The 25,181-nt window shown below is 40.1% G+C and overlaps 1 protein-coding gene across 2 annotated transcripts in view; it reads right to left on the bottom strand.

Annotated features, from left to right (window-relative positions):
- LOC128693173 (protein CDV3 homolog) overlaps window positions 1–25,181 on the bottom strand; it is a 113,687-nt gene that overhangs the window by 10,354 nt on the left and 78,152 nt on the right. The window contains exon 2 of one of the 2 annotated variants that reach the window (XM_070081802.1): window positions 6,518–6,730. In XM_070081802.1, coding sequence (XP_069937903.1) covers window positions 6,518–6,730 — 213 coding nt within the window. The remainder of the gene's footprint in view (window positions 1–6,517; window positions 6,731–25,181) is intronic. The other variant, XM_053782646.2, reaches the window with a different exon arrangement.

The raw sequence follows: 25,181 nt of genomic DNA, 5'->3' as shown, positions 1-25,181 counted from the left end.
GTGGCAAAAAAACAGGTACATCTCTGCCACAGTTGTCTCCTTCCACTGGTGTAGCCATGATTTTGGTGAGAGAATTGTATTTGCCATGGTGTAATCATAGTATGTGTTTGTTTCCCTGACAATGATGTCCATCAGGGGTTCATCGAAGAATAACTCAAAGCAGTCCAGTTCACTAGCATTGTTCGCAAGTGGACATGATGGCTTTATTCCACTTTGTGTTTCATCAAAGTCATGGGGACTGGGAACAAACTCGTCACCGTCCTGCCAATCCCAGATGCGTCTGCTGGTGGGTTCTGGATATTGTACCGTGGTTGTGGGGGTGCAGGTTGTGGTTGTGCAGGTGGTGGGAGTGTGGGGTCGGGTGAGGTTGGTTGTTGTGCAGAGTCAGCAGCGTGGGTAGTAGTGTGGCCTGCTGCTGGTGCCACATGGGCCGTGTCACCATCACTATCACCACCACTGCCTGCTCCCTCACTCATCATTCATACCCATCGTAACAATATCGTCATCTTCACTATCAGGTCGTGGTGTAGGGCCACGAGATGTGCTCCCAGAGTTTCTCCTTCCCCTTGGAACAGCATATGAAACACTACCAGACCGCATACTACGTTGTACATACTGGCGCTTCACTGGGCAATATTCACCCTCACTGTCACTAGAACTGCTTTCAATGGCCTTGAAATTACTATAACTATCACATTCACTACTAACATCTGGGTGTTGTACACGACCAAATAGTTTCCTCTTTCGTCCTGGTACAGGCGAACGTGAACATGAACAAGCCGGCCCAGCACCAGAGGTGGAAGGTTGTGGGTCATCTGGGTTTTCGTCAATAATTACGTTATCCTGGGCACTTTTTCCGGTCACACTCGCTTCAAAACCCTGTAATTCACTGTCACTGACATTTTCATCGCTGTTAGAGCTTTCACTTGAGAACAAAAGACCTCCAATCCGCCGAGGAGTGAGGAACTTCTTACCGAGAGGCATGGTGAAAATGGATTAACAAGATGGCGTTCCCACAATGCACCGCTGGGTCCCAGACTTTTTTCACAGGGTGCACACCGACCACAGACCCATTCTCTCTCATGTAGGCCTACCAGGCCTTTCCCGCTTGATTTGAAGCCGCTAGAATTTGTGCGTATAAATACGTCAGAAACAGTGGCGTGTAAGAAGCATTTATAAGGCGTAAACAGTCAAAGGGTTAATTTAACCCTTTGAGGGTTTTCGTCGTACTAGTACGTCTTACGCGTAGGGGTTTTTGACGTACTAGTACTCATAAATTCTAGCGGCCTCAAATCTAGTGGGAGAAAGCTGGTAGGCCTTCATATGAAAGAATGGGTCTATGTGGTCAGTGTGCACAGTCTAAAAAAAAACCTGCAGCACACAGTGCATAATGAGAAAAAAAAAACTTTGACCATTTTTTTGGAATAAATCAGCGACTTTGCAGTGTATTTTCGTATGGTATTTATTGTTGTATTCTAGTTTTCTTGGTCTCATTTTATAGAATGGAAGACATATTACAGAAATTGAGATGATTTTGACTGGTTTTACAAAGAAAGGTGCCTTGAAATTGAGCTCAAAGTAGCAGAAATGTTCGATTTTTACCAAACTTCAAAAGTAAACAAATCGTGTCAAGCGTGCAATACACGTCAACTGGTGAGTCTAATATTCTTTCACAAGTGCACCAATAATATTTATACCATTTTTTACACTAATACAGTAGTCTGCATAACAGTAAATCTTATATTTTTTGTGAGAATAAAAATTCAAAGTGGAAAGCAAAAGAATATAAGAGGGGCCTTGAGACGTGACTAATGACTAGAGGAAATGTCATTTTAGTGCCAGGAATGTCTTTCTTGTTTATTCTGGACCCTATTCGGAAATTGGCATCTTTTGAAATTTGTGTGAAATTGGCAAAATTGCTAAATTCTGACCACTGTACTGGATAGTTGAATTTCATAAATGAGTGGTTTCTTGCACCCATTCGATAGAAAAAATGGAGTTCTAGCGAAATATTCATGTTTTTTGTCGACTAGTACAGTGAAATTGGCCGAAAATGGGGCTCAAAGTGGGCAAAATCGCCGATGCGTAAACATCGCCGATGCGTAAACATCGCCGAGACCGCTAACTTCGCGAGAGCATAATTCCGTAAGTTTTCTATCAAATTTCAAACTTTTGGTGTCTTTATGATCGGGAAAAGATTCTCTATCTTTTCATAAGAGAAAATAATTTTTTTTTTTTTTTAAATTTGGCCGACCCTGAGAACGAGTTTTGGAGAGGGCCTGTCGACCCTCAAAGGGTTAAAGCAAACTTAATTAGAATCCTTAAAAGGTACGGTATTTTACGAAGAGCTGTACCCTTCACAGTGATTTTTTTTTCTTTGGAAGACTGATTCTTTATGCCTCTTTTCAGGTAAACTGAAAATCACCTTTGTTTTCAGTCTTTAGAGTCTAGTTGTAAGCTTTGTCATTGTAATGAATGATTAAGCTTATTTTAGGAATGAATTCTGCTGCCTGTGGAGTGATTTAACTTAAAATTCCTCTTACCATCATTTAACCATTTCACTGTCGACACCCACAAAATTAAAAAAAAAACCTTCAGCATCTGCATTTTTTTTTATTTGGTTGTAAAATGGAAGAGAATCTTTTTCTAAAGATAATGACAGCAAGAATGCAAAATTTGATGCAATACTTAGGGTGTGTAAGGTAGAAAGTTGAAAGTGAACACAGACAAGAGTATGATGATGAGAGTATCAAACAATTTAGATAAAGAAAAACTGGATATTACACTGGAAGGAGGGAGCATGGAAGATGTGAATGTTTTCAGATATCTGGGAGTTGACTTGTCAGTAGATGGGTTTATGAAGGATAAGGTTAACCACAGAATTGATGAAAGGCGGCGAGTGGTGCACTGAGGTATCTGTAGAGACAACGTTATCCACAGAGGGAAAAAATGGAATATATGAGTATAGTGGTATCAACACTTATGTGGGTGTGAAGCAAGGGTTGTAAATACTGCAGCGAGGAGGAGGCTGGAGGCAGTGGAGATGTCATGTCTAAGAGTATGGTTTAAGTATTATGCATAGAATTCATAGTATGGAAATTAGGAGGTGTGGAGTCACTAAAAGTATTAGTCAGAGGGCTGAAGACGGATTGTTGAGGCGGTTTGGTCATTTAGAGAGAATGGAACCAAGTAGAATGACGGAGTGTATAAATCTGTAAGGGAAGAAAGGCGGGGTAGGGAGGTCATCCTCAAAAAGGCTGGAGGGTGGGGTAAAGGAGGTTTTGTGGGCAAGGGGCTCGAACTTTTAGCAAGCATGCGTGTGTGTGTCAGATAAGAGTGAATGGAGACTAATGGTTTTTGGGGCCAGACGAGCTGTTGGAGTGCAAGCAGGGTAATATTTTGTGAAGGGATTCAGGGAAACCGGTTATCCGAACTCGAGTCCTAGAAATGGGAAGTAGTGTACAATGCCTGCACTTTAACCCTATGACTGTTTTGGTCGTATATATATGTCTTATGAGCCAGTGTTTCAGACGTATACTCAATAATTCTAGAGGCTTCAAATCAAGCGGAAGAAAGCTGGTAGGCCCACATGTGAGAGAATGGGTCTGTGTGGTCAGTGTGCACCACATGAAAAAAGTCCTGCAGCACACAGTGCGTAATGAGAAAAAAAAAACTGATCGTTTTTTTGGATTAAAACGCCGACTTTGAGGTGTATTTTCGTATAGTATTTATCGATGTATTTGCGTTTTCATGGTCTTAGGTGATAAAATGGAAAACATATTACAGAAATAGAGATGACTTTTATTACTTTGACGATGAAAACTACCTTGAAACTGAGCTCAAAGTAATGGAAATGTTCGATTTTTACCAATGTTCAGGAGTAAACAAATCACACAATACGCCCAATACACGTCAACTGGGGAGTCTAATATTCTTTCACTAGTGCACTGATATTATTTATACCATTTTTACAATAATGCAGTAGTCTGCATAACAGTAAATTTTGTATTTTTTTGTATGAATAAAAAATCAAAATAGAAAGCAATAATAATATAAGAGGGGCCTAGAGATGTGACTAATGAACAGAGGATATGTTATTTTAGTGCCAAGAATGTCTACCTTGTTTTTTCTGGACCCTATTTTGAAATTGGCATCTTTTTTAGTTTGCGTGAAATTGGCCAAATTGCCAATTTCTGACCACAATATTGGGTAGTTCAAATTGGTAAATGGGAGGTTTCTTGTACTCAGCAGATAGATAAAATGGAGTTCTAAAGAAATAGCTATGAGTTTGGTCAACTGGAACAACGGAATTGGCTGAAAATAGGGCTCAGTCAGCGAAATCGCCGATACGCATATGTCGCCGAGACCGCTAACTTCGCGGGAGCGTAATTCCACGAGTTTTCGACCAAATCTCGAACTTTTGGTGTCATTACCATCGGGAAAAGATTCTCCATCATTTCACAAGAAAAAATAATTTTTTTTTTTCAAAAATTTAGCGACATAGAATGACAGTTTCAGAAAGAGGCCTGAAACAGTCAAAGGGTTAAAGGAAGGATTTCGGATACTGGCAGTTTGGATGGGTATCTAAACTGTCATATCTGAGCACCTCTGCAGAGACAGTGATTATGTACAAGTTATGATGAAATTGTTGAATGATGTAAGTTTTTTTTCTTTTGGGTTTCTTCTTACTTTTTGGGTCACCCTGCCTCGGTGGAAATTGTCGACATGTTAAAAAAATAGGAATAATACAAGCAGAATCAACGGTCAGGAAGCATTTCACACAACAGCAATTTCATCCACCGAGGTCTATTTTAGGAAAATTCCAATGCTCAAACTGATCCAATCCCTGGCCATTTGGCTAGTGTACTAGCCTTCTGCTCTATTCATTGACTGCACAAAAAACTGCCCATTCAACTATCAAAACTACCCTGTGATATATTAATACTGCCTCCAATATCAAGTGACCAGGTGTTCTGTTTCTCCTAGAGACCACAGTAATCAGTGTTAATTTGCCACACAATGGGTCATAGGGCCATGTGATGAAGTCCCACAGGAGGTGATCAAGCCAGAAGTGGGGTGTGGGGTGGAAGGAAGAACACCTATCATGGTCTCTCAGACCTTTGTTTTGAGAAGAAAGAAGTGGTGGTTGGTAATCTCCAAACCCCAGCCTTGTTAGAGGATTCTAGCCTCTATAGAGGCCACATGTGACATGCTCCCAAATATCACCTTGTAGAGGAAATTAGGAAAGGAAGAAGGTGTGAAAGCTTATATAAACTCAGAGAAGCAGCTAAGAGGATAACTTCAGAAAGCTCTTGCTGGATGAAGAGCTGGAGACACTGTCAGAGAACTTTGAGGAAAGCTTTGCCCAGGTGCAGTGTTCTGGTCAGGAAAAGAGATAGCCTAAGTCAGTGTGGGGTCTTGGGTCCCATGGCTAGAAGCTGGCTGGTTTCCTAAAAGTGAACTGCTCTAGAACTATATCCTAGAAGTGTACACTATCTTGTCAGCTAATTGTATTCCCTCCATTTCGATATTCTTGAATCATCCCCCAGTTATCATAGTATCAAATTTGGTTAATTTTACATTATTTTCTATATACTCCAATTTTAAAAACAGAGTCCAAAGCAAAAACTAAACACATTCTGGCTACTAAAACAGCTTTTCCTTTATTTATTAACATTTCCAAACCTCTCCTATAAGTACATTACAATTGCCCCGCCATATTCAATACGTTGTCACAAATTCACATTGTTCCTACTTCTCTACTAATAACTAATAACCAAGAATGTTTGGCCATGGTTTAGGTTGTCCAAAAAATTGAAACTGACCTAATAAAACCCATTAAATGCCCGGAGAGAGGGAAATAGGCCCCCTACTCTTCCCATGGGGGGGGGAAACACCTTACAAAATGCCCATCACTATAGTAACCCAAACAAAAGGTCGGAAATTAGCTGTTTATCATGTACGCGAGGCAGGTATTTTAGGCTGACCACACCCAACACACTATTATTATTATTATTATTATTATTATTATTATTAGAATCAAAACTAAGAGCTAAACCAACTAAGATCCCAACACACAGACCCCCTTTCATGTCTAGGCCAAAATTTGCCACTCATTGCAAATCTGACAGTGCTATGACACAGATCCCACTGCCACAGAACTATGTGACCAACAGTAAAAGGGTTAATATCATAGTGTGGTACCAACAGGGATATCCTACCTAGTTCAGTTGGTTATGTATATTATCAATCTGTTTAGCCATGAGAGACAATAAATACAGAGCCCTCAAAAATAAAAGGGCCAGGAGGCAACATTTCTTGAGTATTTTTCGATGTAGATGCAAAAATAAGGTTGAACATCACAAAATTAAGAGATCATTGGTGTTAAATAATCATGTTTAGCTTTTCTAAGCATACACAATTGCATGTATTTTTATTTGCAACTGCATCCCAAATATGACAAATACTGAATAAATATTTATGTAAATATGGTGTAAAATAAAAGCTCATTTAGTACCTCAGTGTTACATACCACTGCAACATGTGGAGTCTGAGGTGCTTCCGTTTTCCACACTCCATCTTTTCTGTCTCCATGATCTCCCTTCTCGCCATCATCATCTGCAGAACCTCCACCACCTTCCTCTTCATCTTCTATTTGCAATTTAGTGATCTTCAAATCTGTCAGGTCTCTATCAGTTTCATCTTTGAAGTCATTCCATTCCTCCTCTTCCTGAAAATAAAACAAAAACTAGTTACTTATACTGTATATAATGGTTATTTTATAATGTTAAAATGCAGTTGATAGACTATTTATAAAAACAATTAAAATAAACTTAATGAAATAACATAAAACCCATCATTTATCTGCTAGTGACATTTACTTTCTACCTTTTTTAATGGGAATACCTACCTCAAAATGGTAGTGATGATGCCTGGGTCAATGATCCTATTAAAATTTTAAGGATAACTTCAGTCAATATCTGGGTTTACTATAGTTTAAAATTAAGTTGCCAAAACTGGCTAGGTAATAAAAAGAATTTCTACTCTTTGTTAGTGATCAGATGGAATAAGCCTAACTGATTCATTGGAAGTTTTCAAGGAAGTTTTGCCTGACTGGTGCTTGGTCAGATGAATTGGCTCTGTTCAAGTAAACAAGTACAATTATTTGTACACCAACAACAGAGAATATCAGCAAACAAAAGATGTATTACATGAAATAACTTTTACACAAGGAAATAGGGTTGACTTCCTGTGCCCCTGAAGAATATGTAGTGCATATATTAAGCTTCATGTGCAGTACATATAAGGTGCACTTTTGAGATATCCACTAACTTAAACCCAGCATTTACATAATTAGCTTCAACTGCCTACATACAATGTCAAGCACAGTGTTACCAACCAGTGGCCACATCTGGGACCTGTCTGTTTTCATTATTCCCAAGCTTCTGTTACTGCCCATGAGCATGCATGCAAGAATGCACACACAGTTACTATTACCATTAACAATGGCCTCTAGGGCAGGTAATGGTGCATCTGAAGGTTTAGTCCAAAAATACAAAAACTGACATCTTGGCAGCATGTGTGCCTGAGGAATACAGTATACAAAACACTCATACAGGCACTGTATCTGTATTATGATCAGATTTCATTCATATGATAAATGAAAAGACCTAATTAAATCAGCAATTACAATGAAAAATGGAGTGTACATCAACGAGTGTCTAACGAGAAAACGTCAAAACCTTCTGTTCAGGCTGAGAAAACTTAAAAAAGGAAAACAAAATACATAAGTGTTTCACTCGAGATGGGAAAATACTAGTTAGGAAAACATCAACAGGATAACAATACACCATCTCAAATGAACATGATTTCTCTACCTTCCTTAGAAAAGCTGACATTTCTGTAACTGATTAGGTAAGTGTCCTTTACACACACACATACGTGTGGTGCACATAGTGTACGTTACTATTACATTATTGTGCATTATGCATTTTTTTTTTTACTAGCTGTGAGGGAAAAGTTCAACAGATAGGAGTAGCGAGCGAGTACATGATGACGATAGTTTGATTACCCATCTGCTTGTTAATGTAGGGTCAGTGTCTAGCTCCCGCTATCCCCCCCTGTTTTTCCACCCGGAAAGGTGACGTGTGGGGCTCTGACCAAATGGTAATCGCTCGACTCGCATCTCTCAGCACAACTGTAAGTAAAAGTCTCTGCTCCTATTCTAGTGGATATACAGTGGACCCCCGCATAACGATGGCATCACATAGCGATTATTTCGCATACCGCTTACTTTAATTGCAAAAATTTTGCCTCACATACCGCTTAAAAACCCGCTTACCGATTTTCGTCCGAGACGCGTCCAATGTGCGGCCTGAGCCACGCTCACATGTTCCGCCGGTGGCATTGTTTACCAGCCAGCCTCCGCGGTAACATCCAAGCATACAATCGGAATATTTCGTATTATTACAGTGTTTTCGGTGCTTTTTCTGGAAAATAAGTGACCATCGGCCCCAAGAAAGCTTCTAGTGCCAACCCTACAGCAATAAGGGTGAGAATTACAATAGAGATGAAGAAAAAGATCATTGATAAGTATGAAAGTGGAGTGCATGTCTCCGAGCTGGCCAGGTTGTATAATAAACCCCAATCAACCATCGCTACTATTGGTGGTACAGCTGCTGCTGCTGCTGCTGCTGCTGCACTGTCAGCTGCTGCTGCTGCTGCTGCACTGTCAGCTGCTGCTGCTGCTGCACTGTCAGCTGCTGCTGCTGCTGTAGCACCGTTGTTGGTGTGGCTTATTGAGAATACCAAGAAACAATTAACCCCAGAGGATTTGCCACCCAGGATAACCCAAAAAAGTCAGTGTCATCGAAGACTGTCTAACTTATTTCCATTGGGGTCCTTAATCTTGTCTCCCAGGATGCAACCCACACAAGTCGACTAACACCCAGGTGAACAGGGAAAAATGCCTGGAACTAGTGCTCATATTGGTGAATTTAAAGCCAGCAAAGGTTGGTTTGAGAGATTTAAGAATCGTAGTGGCATACACAGTGTGATAAGGCATGTTCTGGAAGAAAATGCCAAACAGGACCTACAGTACTCAGGAGGAAAAGGCACTCCCAGGACACAGTGTCTCATCAGTCATTGCTGCATCTTCAATAAAGGTAAGTGTCATTTATTCTTCATTTAGTAGACTAGTACATGCACAATATATACTGTGCATGTACTACTCTACTATTGTGCATGTATCCTTCTCTTTGTGTGTGGGAAAATGTATATTTCATGTGGTAAAATTTTTTTTTTTCATACTTTTGGGTGTCTTGCACGGATTAATTTGATTTCCATTATTTCTTATGGGGAAAATTCATTCGCATAACGATTATTTCGCATAACAATTACCCCTCTTGCACGGATTAAAATCGTTAACCGGGGGTCCACTGTATTGGTTAAAAGCTTCACTTTTAACCAATTTTAAGACATAGTTCATTCTGCCTTGATTTTCATGTGCTTTTAGATAATCACCATGCTTTTTAAATACTTTACTTATCATGGAGAGTAATTTCTTAGGCAGTAGGTAACCTTTGTCTCTTTCTAGCTTGGAATGTCAGCTCGGATCATCTGGCAACGAAAGAAACAGTGTTGAAGGAGATGAACTTTACACAAGTTCTGAGATGTCACCATTTTATCTGCATACCTAAGTGTAGTCAACCCCAGGCAACTATCTCTCATCTTTGCAGTGGTGAAAAACCTGTGTTCCTATCATCTTGACGGACTATTCAAGGCTAGAGACTGAAGAACTAGTTGTTGGGTTGTCGCTCAACATCTGTGACCCCCCCCCCCATCATCAGTAACGGCTACAATTTCTACAATACGCGGTGTCAACATCAACCAGACACCCCAGTCTAACTGTGCATATTAGCGTTGAATTCAGATATTTTTATATTTCATTTTTCATTTCTCTTTCAAGAAGGATAAAAATTCATATTTGTTTTATATTTTCATTTCTAAATAATAGTGTTTATATTTGACTTATTATTCTTTTTCTATTCATTAATTTTCTGAGGAGGAGCCAGCATTGGTAATACTTACTGAAGTTGTTACAGGGCTGAGTAAGCCTTCACAAGTGGCGACCTTGCCAGGATCAACTCGACTGAATCAAGATTCAACTCCATCTCGAATCTACCACTGGAACTTCAACGCCACATACCACAGACATCTACCACCAGCCATGAGTAATTCTCTATGGTAGGACTACACTACAGGTATTTAACCCTTTCAGGGTCCATCCCGTAGATCTACGGCTTTACGTTCAGGGTCCAAACCGTAGATCTACGTCATGAGCTCGGCTCACTCTGATAAACTGAGTGGCACATTTGGGCCTAGATATGAGAGAATACATCTATGTGGTATGTGTACACCACATAAAACAGATCCTGCAGCACACAGTGTATAATGAGAGAAAAAACTGAAATCATGATTTTTCGATTAACCCTTTCAGGGTCCGTCCCATAGATCAACGGCTTTATGTTGAGTGTCCAAACCGTAGATCTATGCCAAAATTCTAGCGCCGTCAAATTTAGCGCGAAAACGCTCATAGGCCTATTTGTGAGAGAACGGGTCTGCGTAGTGGGTGTGCGCCATAAACAAAAAATCTAGGCGCCCGCATAGCATTGTGGGAACGCCGGCTCAGTTACCCTTGTTCACCATGCCTCGTCGCAAGTCAGCTCTCACTCCCCGGAAAATTGGGACTCTCCTCTTCCTATCTGATAGTTCTGACACTGATGGAAGTGGAAATGAAGATGAATTCTACGGCTTTGATCAGTTAGTGACTGAAAAGAATGACCAGGATATCGATAATAATGCAGAAAACCCTGACGATCCTCAACCTTCTACCTCTGGTGTGGGCGCTCGTGACTCACGGGCAGTTGTTCCTCATCGCAAGAGAAAACTAATATTTTCGCGTGGCCAGGCCTCTGACTTCAGTAATGATGATGATAGTGACGTGGACTGTGATTTTATTGCGCTCGACGATCATTCGAGTAGTGATAGTGAGGAATCATATTCACCAGTGAAGCGTCGGTATGTTCGCCGCCACATGCGCTCGGGTAGTGTACCCTATGCTGTGCCCAGGAGATGGAGTACATCCCGGAGTACATCCCGTGGCCCAACACCAGTTTTAGGTAGTGATAGTGAGGATGATGTGGCTACACTTGGCATGGATAGACCACAGGCATCAGTGGATGGTGTTAGTGGTGATGGTAGTGGCACCGCCATGCGTGACTCACCAGGCCACGCTGGGACCCACGCTGCTGACTCGTCAGTTCAAGGACAAAGCGGAGCGCCAGCCACCAGCCCACCACAACCACAACCACCCGCACAACCAGCCTATGATGTCCAGTATCCACCAGCAAACCGTATGTGGGATTGGCAGCAAAATCCCAATTTTGTTCCCAAGCCTCACCACTTTGATGACTCTCAAAGTGGAATTCTACCTACTTGTCCCCTTGGAACCACGGCCAATGAACTGGAATTCTTTGAATTATTCTTTGACCAGCCATTGATGGAAATTATTGTCAGGGAAAGCAATAAGTATTTTGAGTACACCATGGCAAATACGATCATATCACCACAGTCAAGACTACACCGGTGGAAAGAAACGACTGTTGCAGAAATGTATTTGCTTTCTGCAACAATAATGCTTATGCCTCATGTCTATAAGCATAATATAAAAGCATACTGGTCCACAGATCGGCTAATTTCTACCCCGGTCTTCAGTGAAATCATACCAGTGAACAGGTTTATCTTACTCTTACGTATGTTGCACTTCTCTGACAAAACCAGGCCTGACAGAAGTGACAGGTTATACAAGATTAGAAATGTTTTTATGTATCTCAAACAAAAAGTTCAGCATATACTTTTATCCATTCAAGAATCTTGTAATTGACGAGTCTTTGATTTTGTTCAAAGGTAGACTGTCATTCAAGCAGTATATACCGAGCAAGAGGAAACGCTTTGGTATAAAACTGTTTGTACTCTGTGATTGTGACAGTGGCCTGGTGTTGGATATTGTTGTATACACGGGTAGTAAAACATTGAAAGATACCAAGATGTTATTGGGTATCTCAGGTGACGTAGTGAGAAACATGATGGAACCTTATCTTGGTAAGGGGCATACATTATACACCGATAACTGGTACACAAGCCCATTACTCAGTGATTTCATGCGAGTGAACAAGACAGATGTGTGTGGCACAGTGCGTTCTAATCGTAAACATATGCCCAGGCTCAACGCAGGTGCTCGTGGTGATGACGTGCAGGTGTTTATTGCCAATGACATCATGGCATTACGGTGGCATGACAAACGAGATGTCACATTGTTGACAACCATTCACCGTAATGAAATGCAAGACAGTGGCAAAGTTGATCGAGTGACTAATGAACGTATTCAAAAACCAGTGACAGTGATTGATTATACACAAAACATGCGCTTGCTTGACAAATGTGACATGCAATTTGGTTTTGTTGACTGTGTTCGTAAGAGTTACAAGTGGTACGTGAAACTTTTCTTCAATCTCATGGACATTTCAATGCTCAATGCATATAATATGTACCAAATAAAGACTGGCAACAGACCACCGTATGGTGAATTTTGTTTGTCTGTTGTCAGACAACTCATAATGAAGTACCAAGTAACAACACCTGCTATACAACACGGTCCTCGAATTCCTCAGGATATACCCAAGCGTTTGAGGAGGGAAGGTGATCATTTCATAATACAACTTCCTTCAACTCAGAAGAAATTTGCTCAGAAGAGATGCATCGTCTGTGCACAAACAAAAAGACGGCAACAAAGACGCAAAGACACTCAGTTTATGTGTGAGGAATGTAAGGTGCCTCTGTGCATGGTGCCTTGTTTCAAGGAGTTCCACAAGCTCCAGCAGTTCTAAAACCATGTCCAGTGATTGTAAATATGTAAATATATGATAGAACATTAGTATTATACAAGATTTGTGCATGTTTATTGTAATAAACAACAGTGGTAAACAATATGATAATAACTTTAGTGCGGTTATTGTGTTCAATACAGTGAGTTTATATATATACATTATATACAGTATTGGTCTCTCAGGCCCCAAATGTTAGTAGGAATAGAAAAAAATTGGAAAAGAAAAGAAAACAACAAAAACCGCAAAATAATGTAATGCGCGTATGTGGAATTCGTCGATGTTGCCGCCACCACATCATTTTCGACAAACTTCTTGGCACTATCTCGGTAAGTACTGATCAGAATTTTTTTTTTGGGTCTTATTACCTTCACAAAAATATGCTCTTTAATTCTGTAAGAAAAAATAATTTTTTTTTTGTTTCAAAATTTCTTGGACACTGAGGGAAAAGTTCAATAGATAGGAGTAGCGATATAGTAACAATAGTTTCACTGCCGGCTACTAGTTAAGGTAGGGTAAGTCAAGCTCCCGTTTTTCCCGCCTTTTTTCCCCCTCCCTGAAAGTGATAGTTTGACTGCCGGCTGCTTGTTAAGGTAGGGTCAGTCTAGCTCCCGCTATCCCTTCCCCTCCCTCTCCCCCCCCCCGAAAGGTGACGTGTGGGGCTCTGGTCAAACAGTAAATCACTCGACTCACAGCTCCCAACACTACTGTAAGTACATGCCTGCCTTGTATTCTAGTGGATTTATTGGTTAAAAGCTTCACTTTTGACCAATAATAAACTTAGTCCTTTCAGTCTTGCTCTAGGTTGACTGTTGTAATAATCACCACGTCTTTTGAGTATTGTACACTGCCATGGAGAGTGATTATTTAAGCAGTGGGTAACCTGTCTATCTTTTCAGCTTGGATGACAGTGAGGGTCACCTGTCAATCAACGAGAAGAACAGGAGAAGGACTAACGTCCAGAGACTTCCCCATTTTGCATTTAAGTACTTGTCCACCTGTATGAAATTGCAGGACGTAACCCCACATCATTGCAGCGGTAAAGAACCTGCTTTCCTGTCATCGGGAGAGATTACTCACTGGTATACTGTGAAAAACTAGCCAGTGGATGGTCACCAACACCTGCGACCCCCCCCCCACCCCATCATCAGCAACGGCTACGATTTCAACAACAGTGTCACCAACACCAGACACCCCTGTAGATATTAGCGTTGAGTTCAAATGTTATTTTATTCATTTCATTTTTCATTTTTCTTTCAAATAGGATATACCTTTCATGTTTTATTGTTTTATGTTTGATTTAATAAATAATAAAGTGTTTATCTTTGTGAATTATTATTTCTTTTTCTATTCATTAATTTTCCTGAGGAGGAGCCAGCCTGAGTAATACTGTCTGAAGTTGTTACAGGGCTGAGTAACCCTTCACAAGTGGCGACCTTGCCAGGATCAACTCTACTGAATCAAGATTCAACTCCATCTTGAATCTACCATTGGAACTTCAACGCCGCATACCACAGACGGTTACCACCAGCCATGAGTAATCATTCTCTATGGTAGGACTATGGTACAGGTATTTGAAAGATTTGGTGATTGTTATAGTCTCAATTTATTGTAAGTCAAGTCAGGCAGGATATAATAGTTAATTCTGCCACTTAATTGTGTGTGAGCTTGAAACACTTTGGAGGATTAGACTCTAGGGACCCGAGATTTTCCAGTGACAACTTGTTTCATTGAGCTCTTTATTGTATCAAGGGAACTGTCATAGGACACTCTTGATTTGTTGGTGAGAAGATTGGATGGTCAAGTGACCCCATTCTACTTACTGTTTGCTCGGAGCCGGCATTGAACCCTTCGTTTTCATTAATACATATTGTTTAATTGAAGCAGGGATCGAGCCCTCTGGTTTATTTACAGTTTGAGCAGAGCAGGAATTGAACCCTCCGTTTTCTTTAATACCCGTTTCATTTCCCCTTATAGTTTAAGTTATTCTTGCAAGTATGGATGAATACCAGTTTTGGATGAATGCTGGAAGTAAGTTAGGAGTAACAGGGAAAAATTTAGAATCTTTCATTAGTGCTAAGATACAGGAAAGACTTGAAAGAGAGAGAATTGAGAGAGAAGAAAGACAGTTAGAAAGGGAAAGAGAAGAGAAAAAGGAGAGAGAGAGAATTGAGAGAGAAATCCGAGAAAGACAGTTAGAAAGAGAGCGAGAAGACCAAAAAGAGCGTGATAGACTTGATCGTGAGGAAAGAGCTCGGGAACGTGAGGAACAAGCTAAGATACGTGAAGAACAAGTTAAATTAAGAGAACTTGAGGAAAGAGAAAAGGATCGCGAGCTCGAAAAATCTCGCCTTGAATTAGAGAATAAAAAGTTAACTTTTACACAACAACAATTAGAGGAAGGAGTAATGGAACAACGTGCAGCTAGTACACATATTCCAACACTTAATTTACCTCCCTTCACGGAGGGGGAAGACATAACTTCTTACATTATCAGGTTTGAAAATACCGCTACCCTCTGTGAATGGCCTGCTGACACCTGGGCTACCAGGTTAGGAATGTTATTTTCTGGTACAGCTTTGAATATCTATGCAACTTTGTCGCACGATATCATATGTAATTATAACCTACTGAAGAAGACAATCCTTAAAGCATATCAAAAAACCACTAATTCTTACAGGAAAGATTTCAGGTATGCCACCTTACAGCCTGGCCAGAACTTTCAACAGTTACAGGTAACACTCTTTCGTTTGTTCGACTTATGGATAGAGTGTTCAGGAATTGATCACAGTTATGAATCTCTTAGAGACTTCATGGTTGCTGACCAGTTCCTGACAGCTCTTCCCCATCAGATACGAACATTCATTAGAGAACGTAACCTGATTAAAGCTGAGGAAGTTGCTGAGGCTGCTGACCTGTATGCTGAGGCTTACAATTCCTATAAAGACCTAAAGGGATTGAACCCTAAGGGCAAGGGTTCATCAGACCTTAAGAAATCAAAGCCTCTAGTGGAAAGTAAAATGACTTCTTTTATTCCTGTTTGTCATTTGTGTGGTGTTAAGGGACATAAACGTCCAGATTGTCCTAAGAAGGTCCAAAAAGTTGGAAGATGTTTTAAAGACAGTAATGACCAAGCACCCTTCTGTTCAGGAACAGTTAATGGACTTAATGTATCTACCATTTTACAAGACACTGGATGCACATGTATAGTAATTTCTGATAAGCTGTTCCCTAATCTTAAAGAAACTCATTCCTCTGCTATACTTTCAGACTACTTGGGCCGTACAGACACTTTTTCTATTATCCGTTGTTACATTAGGTCTAAATGGTTCACAGGTTGGTCTGAAGCCGTACTAGCTCCCATCACTTCTTGCTCCGTACTAATAGGTAATGTAAAAGGTGTCATTCTTCCTTCTGAGGTTGACCTTTCATCACCAAAGATGGACATAGGTGTTTCAGATCCTCTTCTTGTAGAGTCGGAGAAGCCCCTCGAAAGTTCAGGTGAGACAATGTCTCTTGAGATTCATGTGGGATTAAAAACCAGTGATGCTACTCTCGAAAGCGAGGAAGTAGGATCACCGGTTCACTTGTTAGATGAAAGTGAAGATATCACCTCCGATACCATAAATGTCTTGACTAGGGCTCAGACCAAAGCCCAGGCTTCTCCTAATGTCCATCCTTTGATTTTCCCTGACTTTAAGCCTTTAGACATATCGAAGGACTCCTTTGTCAATTTACAACGTAATTGCCCTTCTCTTCAGAATTGCCATAATGCAGCTCGAGAAAATTAAGTTATCCAAAGGAAAAACTTTTCATATAAATTTGAATATATAAGAGCTATCTTGTATAAATCAGCATTCAAATTAAATTCAGATGAGATAAACTATTTCATCTTAGTTGTTCCAAGACAATGCAGAGAGACTGTTCTTAAAATGGCTCATGACCTACCAGTGGCCGGGCATTTCTCGCAATGTAAAACCTTAAATAAAATTAGGGAAACCTATTTTTGGCCCAAATATCCTCAGATGTCTCTACTTATTGTAGATCGTGTAAAGTTTGCCAACTGTCATCCTCCCGAGGTACCAGGCGAGTACCTATGGTCAAAATGCCTATCTTTACGGTACCATTTGAAAGAGTAGCTATTGACATCGTTGGTCCTTTATCTCCACTTTCATCTGGGGGACATAGATATATATTAACATTGGATGATTATGCTTCGAGTTTCCCTGAAGCCGTTCCCTTAAAGACCATAACTACTACAGAGGTGACTGAAGCCCTTTTGTCCATCTTCTCCAGAGTGGGCATCCCTAGAGAAATTTTGTCTGACCGTGGGACACAATTCACATCTGACTTAATGCAACATCTATACCAACTTCTGGGAGTGAAGCCTCTCTTCACCACACCCTATCATCCCAGCTGTAATGGGAGGATTGAGCGCCAGCATTCGATTCTCAAGTCCATTTTAAGGAAACTTTGCTCCCTTAAACCTAAGGAGTGGCATCGTTACCTACCCTGTGCTTTGTTTGCCATGAGGGAAGTTCCCAGTGACTCTTTGGGGTTTTCACCTTTTGAACTTCTCTATGGTAGACAGGCCAGGGGTCCATTGTCCATCCTTCATGACTTATGGACTGATGAGGTGAATGCTGAGGTTCAGTCTTCTTATCAGTTTCTCCTTGACCTTAGATCCAAACTTGAGGAGACTTCTGACATAGTTTTGAAAAACTTAAGCTTATCAATGGACCAGTACAAAACCTATTTTGATACTAAAAGTAGGGGATGAAGTTCTGGTAATTTTACCAATAAAGTCAAATAAATTATCAGTAGCATGGAAACGTCCGTATAAGGTATTGAAAATTTGTGGGAAGGTTGATTACCTCGTAGAAGTCAAGGGGAAACCTAAGCTTTACCATATCAACATTAAGAAATACAGTAGTATTACCGAAGAAATTTGGTTAACTGCCTGAATGACTTAGTTTTTCCACACAAACTTGATAATACAATTGAGGAGTGTAAGGTGTGCATAATTGACACCTCTAACATAGACTATGACAGAGAAATACATGACTTGGTGACTCTTGACCACTCAGGTGTGACAAACATTAGTATCAATGAATCTTTGGATGACCATAAGAAACGAACTACTTCAATGTGTGAGTAAATTCTCAATTTTTTTACTGATATTCCAGGTGTCACCTCCACGGTAGTGCATAAGATTGACTTAGTCACGGACAATCCTATCAAATGGAAATTATACTCAGTTCCAGTTCACCTTAGGGATGCATTTGACCGAGAGGTAGATAGATTATTAAAACTAAAGATCACTGAACCTTAAGTATCTGCATATTGCTCACCAATAGTCATGGTTAAGAAGGAAGATAATTCATATAGACTTGCTATTGACTTAAAAGGACTCAATGCTATAACTCGGCGGGATGCTGAGCCTATGCCCTTAATAGACAGCGATCTACATAAATTTTATGACTTCTTTCTTTTCAGAAATTGATATTGCGCAAGCATATCATTAAGTAATGTTAGATCCTTCTTCTAAGCAGTACACCGCTTTTCCTACCCACCAAGGACTGATGCAGAATAGAACTATGCCCTTCGGTTTGGTAACTGCCTGTGCTACCTATGTGAGAGTGATGAGAAAGGTCTTGGGTAATATGCCAAATGTTTCGGTTTATTTTGATAACATTTACGTAATGACATGAACGTGGGGCAAGCATATCCAAACATTAACATCAGTTTTATGTAGCTTACGCTCTCATGGCCTCACTGCCAAACCTAAGAAATGCTTCCTTGGGTGTAACAAAATTAGATATCTCGGACTGATTCTCTCTAATACAGTGGACCCTCGCATAACGCTATTAATCAGTTCCTGAGAGCTCAATGTTAGGCGAAATTATCGTTAGGCGAATTAATTTTCCCCATAAGAAATAATGGAAATCAAATTAATCCGTGCAAGACACCCAAAAGTATGAAAAAAACAAATTTTTACCACATGAAATATTAACTGTAATACACACAAACTGAAGAAGACATGCACAGTTACATGACACTTACCTTTATTGAAGATCTGGTGATCTGGTGATGATTGATCGGATGGGAGGAGGGGAGAGTGTTGATGGTCTTAGTGTTCAGAAGGGGAATCCCCTTCCATTAGGACTTGAGGTGTCAAGTCCTTTTCCGGGGTTACTTCCCTTCTTTTAATGCCACTAGGACCAGCTTCAGAGTCACTGGACTTCTGCCGCACAACATACCTGTCCACAGAGGTCTGTACCTCTCATTCATTTATGAGGGTTAAGTGTTCTACAACATTGTCAGTGTAATAGTCACCAGCACGGCTTGCAATAGCTGTCTGAGGGTGATTTTCATCCATACAGGTTTGCACTTTAAGCCACTTTGCACACATTTCCTTAATCTTTGAAGTAGGCAACTTCTTCAATTTCTCTATCCCCTCCTCCGAAGCAGTTTCCTCAGGTGTGGCCTCATGTTGATGAAGATGATGTAGCAGCTCATCAGTGGTTAGAACATAAGAACATAAGAAAGGAGGCACACTGCAGGAGGCCTGTTGGCCCATACTAGGCAGGTCCTTTACAATTCATCCCACTAACAAAACATTTGCCCAATCCAATTTTCAATGCCACCCAAGAAATAAGCTCTGATGTGAAAGTCCCACTCAAATCCAACCCCTCCCACTCATGTACTTATCCAACCTAAATTTGAAACTACCCGAAGTCCCAGCCTCAATAACCCAACTAGGTAGACTGTTCCACTCATCAACTACCCTATTTCCAAACCAATACTTTCCTATGTCCTTTCTAAATCTAAACTTATCTAATTTAAATCCTCAAGACCTTATTAATATCCCCTTTATTAATACCTATCTTCCACTTATACACTTCGATCAGGTCTCCCCTCATTCTTCGTCTAACAAGTGAATGTAACTTAAGAGTCTTCAATCTTTCTTCATAAGGAAGATTTCTAATGCTATGTATTAATTTAGTCATCCTACGCTGAATGTTTTCTAACGAATTTATGTCCATTCTGTAATATGGAGACCAGAACTGAGCTGCATAATCTAGGTGAGGCCTTACTAATGATGTATAAAGCTGCAGTATGACCTCTGGACTTCTGTTGCTTACACTTCTTGATATAAATCCCAGTAATCTATTTGCCTTATTACGTACGCTTAGGCATTGCTGTCTTGGTTTAAGGTTGCTGCTCACCATAACCCCCAAGTCCTTTTTGCAATCTGTATGGATAAGTTCTACATCATTTAACTTATAAGTACTAGGGTTATGGGCACTCCCGAGCTTCAGAACCTTGCATTTATCTACATTGAACTGCATCTGCCACTTTTCTGACCAAGAATAGAGTGTTTAAATCCTCCTGAAGTTCCCTAACATCTACGTTTGAATCAATTATCCTACCTATCTTTGTGTCATCGGCGAATTTGCTCATATCACTAGTAATTCCCTCATCAAGATCATTGATATATATTATAAACAACAACGGGCCCAAGACTGATCCCTGTGGAATGCCACTTGTTACAGATCCCCACTCGGATTTAACCCCATTTATGGACACACACTGCTTCCTGTCAGTGAGCCATGACTCGATCCACGAGAGCACTTTTCCCCCAATGCCATGAGCTGCCACTTTCTTTAACCCTTTCAGGGTCCGTCCCGTAGATCTACGGCTTTACGGTGAGTGTCCAAACCGTAGATCTACGCCATGAGCTCAGCTCACTCTGATAAACTGTGAGTGGTACATTTGAGCCTAGATATGAGAGAATACATCTATGTGGTATGTGTGCACCACATAAAACAGATCCTGCAGCACACTGTGTATAATGAGAGAAAAAAACTGAAATCATGATTTTTCGATTAAAACAGCGACTTTGCAGTGTTTTTTCGTATGTTTTTTATAGCTGTATTTGCGATTTCTTGGTCTCATTTGATAGAATGGAAGACATATTACAGAAATAGAGATGATTTTGATTGGTTTTAGCACTGGAAATGGCTTGAAACTGAGCTCAAAGTAGCGGAAATGTTAAATTTTTGCTGATATTCAAGAGTAAACAAACGACCTCACACGTCTAATACACGTCAGCTGGTGGGTCTAATATACATTCACAAATATGGTGATGATATTTATACAATTATTACAGTATTGCATAACAGTAAATCTTCTATTTTTTGGTGTGAATAAAAATTCATTATGTGAATAAAAAATCAAAATGGAATTTATTTGTAAAGCCTCAAAATGTAACTAATGAACAGAGGAAATGTTAGTTTAGTTCCAGGAATACCTACATTGTTTATTCTGGAGCCTATTTTGAAATTGGAATATTTTGAACTTTGTGTTAAATTGGCCAAATTAACAATTTCCGATCACTTTATTTTGTAGTTGAAACAGTTGAATTGGCGATTTCTTGTGCTCAATCGATAGAATAGAAGTAATACTAGTGAAATAGCTAAGAATTTGGTTGGTTGGAATAATGTAATTGGCCTAAAATGGGAGTCAAAGTCGGCAAAATCGCCAATTCGTAAATATCGCTGACACATCAAAATTCGCGAGAGCATAATTTCGTCAATTTTCCACCAAATTTCGTACTTTTTGTTTTATTACCTTCACAAAAAGATTCTCTATGATTTCATAAGAAAAAATAACAAATTTTTTTTTTGAAAATTCTTGGACACTGGTGCGTGACTCCAGATTTGGGCCTTGGACCCTGAAAGGGTTAACAGTCTATGGTGCGGAACTCTATCAAAAGCCTTACTAAAATCTAAGTAAATAATATCAAATTCTTTATCGTGGTCAACAGCCTCAAAAGCTTTACTGAAGAAAGTTAATAAATTAGTTAGACAAGACCGGCCTCTTGTGAATCCATGCTGAGTATCATTAATCAAGCTATGCTTATCGAGATGGCTTCTTATAATCTCAGCTATAATTGACTAGTAATTTGCCTACAATTGAGGTCAGGCTTATTGGGCGGTAATTTGACGGTAACGACTTGTCCCCTGTTTTAAAAATAGGAATTACATTAGCCATCTTCCACATATCAGACACTACACCTGTTTGAAGAGATAAATTAAAAATATTAGTTAATGGTTCACAGAGTTCCATTTTGCATTCCTTAAGAACCCTTGAAAAAACCTCATCAGGACCCGGTGACTTATTTTGCTTCAGTCTGTCTATCTGCTTCACAACCATTTCACTAGTGACTGTGATGTTACATAATTTATCCTCTTCTAGCCCACTATAAAAATTAATTACTGGAATATTGTTAGTGTCTTCCTGTGTAAAAACAGAGAAAATTATTAAAAATCGAGCACATTTCATTCTCTTTGTCAGTAAAGTGCCCATAGTTATTTTTAAGGGGACCTATCTTATCTCTAACTTTTGTTCTATAGACCTGGAAAAAACTTTTTGGGTTAGTTTTAGAATCCCTAGCAACTTTAATTTCATAGTCCCTTTTAGCTTTTCTTATCCCCTTTTTAATGTCCCTCTTAATGTCAATATACTGATTCATAAGATGACCCTCACCTCTTTTGATACGCCTATAAATTCCTTTCTTATGCCCTAGTAGATATTTGAGCCTATTATTCATCCATTTTGGGTCATTTCTATTTGATCTAATTTCTTTATATGGGATAAACGTTCTTTGAGCAGCATGTATAGTGTTCAGAAAACTGTCATATTGATAGCTCACTTCGTTACCCCAGTCAACAGATGATAAGTGTTCTCTAAGCCCATCGTAATCTGCTAAGCGAAAATCTGGGACTGTTACTGAGTTATCGCTACTATCGTACTTCCATTCAATGCTAAATGTAATTGATTTGTGGTCGCTAGCACCCAGTTCCTCTGAAATTTCTAAATTATTAACAAGGGATTCATTGTTTGCCATAACTAAGTCAAGCAGGTTATTTCCCCTTGTAGGTTCTGTCACAAACTGCTTCAAAAAACAATCCTGAACTACTTCTAAGAAGTCGTATGATTCTAAATTCCCAGTCAAGAAATTCCAATCAATATGACTAAAGTTAAAGTCTCCTAGAATTACTACATTATCGTGCCTTGTGGCCTTAACAATTTCCTCCCATAGTAGTCTCCCTTGGTCGCTATCTAAGTTTGGGGGACGGTATTATTTTATTTTATTATCACACTGGCCGATTCCCACCAAGGCAGGGTGGCCCGAAAAAGAAAAACTTTCACCATCATTCACTTCATCACTGTCTTGCCAGAAGGATGCTTTACACTACAGTTTTTAAACTGCAACATTAACACCCCTCCTTCAGAGTGCAGGCACTGTACTTCCCATCTCCAGGACTCAAGTCCGGCCTGCCGGTTTCCCTGAATCCCTTCATAAATGTTACTTTGCTCACACTCCAACAGCACGTCAAGTATTAAAAACCATTTGTCTCCATTCACTCCTATCAAACACGCTCACGCATGCCTGCTGGAAGTCCAAGCCCCTCGCACACAAAACCTCCTTTACCCCCTCCCTCCAACCTTTCCTAGGCCGACCCCTACCCCGCCTTCCTTCCACTACAGACTGATACACTCTTGAAGTCATTCTGTTTCGCTCCATTCTCTCTACATGTCCGAACCACCTCAACAACCCTTCCTCAGCCCTCTGGACAACAGTTTTGGTAATCCCGCACCTCCTCCTAACTTCCAAACTACGAATTCTCTGCATTATATTCACACCACACATTGCCCTCAGACATGACATCTCCACTGCCTCCAGCCTTCTCCTCGCTGCAACATTCATCACCCACGCTTCACACCCATATAAGAGCGTTGGTAAAACTATACTCTCATACATTCCCCTCTTTGCCTCCAAGGACAAAGTTCTTTGTCTCCACAGACTCCTAAGTGCACCACTCACTCTTTTTCCCTCATCAATTCTATGATTCACCTGACACGTCCACTCCCAAATATCTGAATACGTTCACCTCCTCCATACTCTCTCCCTCCAATCTGATATCCAATCTTTCATCACCTAATCTTTTTATGCTCATAACCTTACTCTTTCCTGTATTCACCTTTAATTTTCTTCTTTTGCACACCCTACCAAATTCATCCACCAATCTCTGCAACTTCTCTTCAGAATCTCCCAAGAGCACAGTGTCATCAGCAAAGAGCAGCTGTGACAACTCCCACTTTGTGTGTGATTCTTTATCTTTTAACTCCACGCCTCTTGCCAAGACCCTCGCATTTACTTCTCTTACAACCCCATCTATAAATATATTAAACAACCACGGTGACATCACACATCCTTGTCTAAGGCCTACTTTTACTGGGAAAAAATTTCCCTCTTTCCTACATACTCTAACTTGAGCCTCACTATCCTCGTAAAAACTCTTCACTGCTTTCAGTAACCTACCTCCTACACCATACACTTGCAACATCTGCCACATTGCCCCCCTATCCACCCTGTCATACGCCTTTTCCAAATCCATGAATGCCACAAAGACCTCTTTAGCCTTATCTAAATACTGTTCACTTATATGTTTCACTGTAAACACCTGGTCCACACACCCTCTACCTTTCCTAAAGCCTCCTTGTTCATCTGCTATCCTATTCTCCGTCTTACTCTTAATTCTTTCAATTATAACTCTACCATACACTTTACCAGGTATACTCAACAGACTTATCCCCCTATAATTTTTGCACTCTCTTTTATCCCCTTTGCCTTTATACAAAGGAACTATGCATGCTCTCTGCCAATCCCTAGGTACCTTACCCTCTTCCATACATTTATTAAATAATTGCACCAACCACTCCAAAACTATATCCCCACCTGCTTTTAACATTTCTATCTTTATCCCATCAATCCCGGCTGCCTTACCCCCTTTCATTTTACCTACTGCTTCACGAACTTCCCCCACACTCACAACTGGCTCTTCCTCACTCCTACAAGATGTTATTCCTCCTTGCCCTATACACGAAATCACAGCTTCCCTATCTTCATCAACATTTAACAATTCCTCAAAATATTCCCTCCATCTTCCCAATACCTCTAACTCTCCATTTAATAACTCTCCTCTCCTATTTTTAACTGACAAATCCATTTGTTCTCTAGGCTTTCTTAACTTGTTAATCTCACTCCAAAACTTTTTCTTATTTTCAACAAAATTTGTTGATAACATCTCACCCACTCTCTCATTTGCTCTCTTTTTACATTGCTTCACCACTCTCTTAACCTCTCTCTTTTTCTCCATATACTCT

This window comes from Cherax quadricarinatus, chromosome 6 (genome assembly GCF_038502225.1).
Source record: "Cherax quadricarinatus isolate ZL_2023a chromosome 6, ASM3850222v1, whole genome shotgun sequence".
Classification (NCBI taxonomy): domain Eukaryota; kingdom Metazoa; phylum Arthropoda; class Malacostraca; order Decapoda; family Parastacidae; genus Cherax; species Cherax quadricarinatus.
This window is presented reverse-complemented; position numbering and strand designations above follow the sequence as displayed.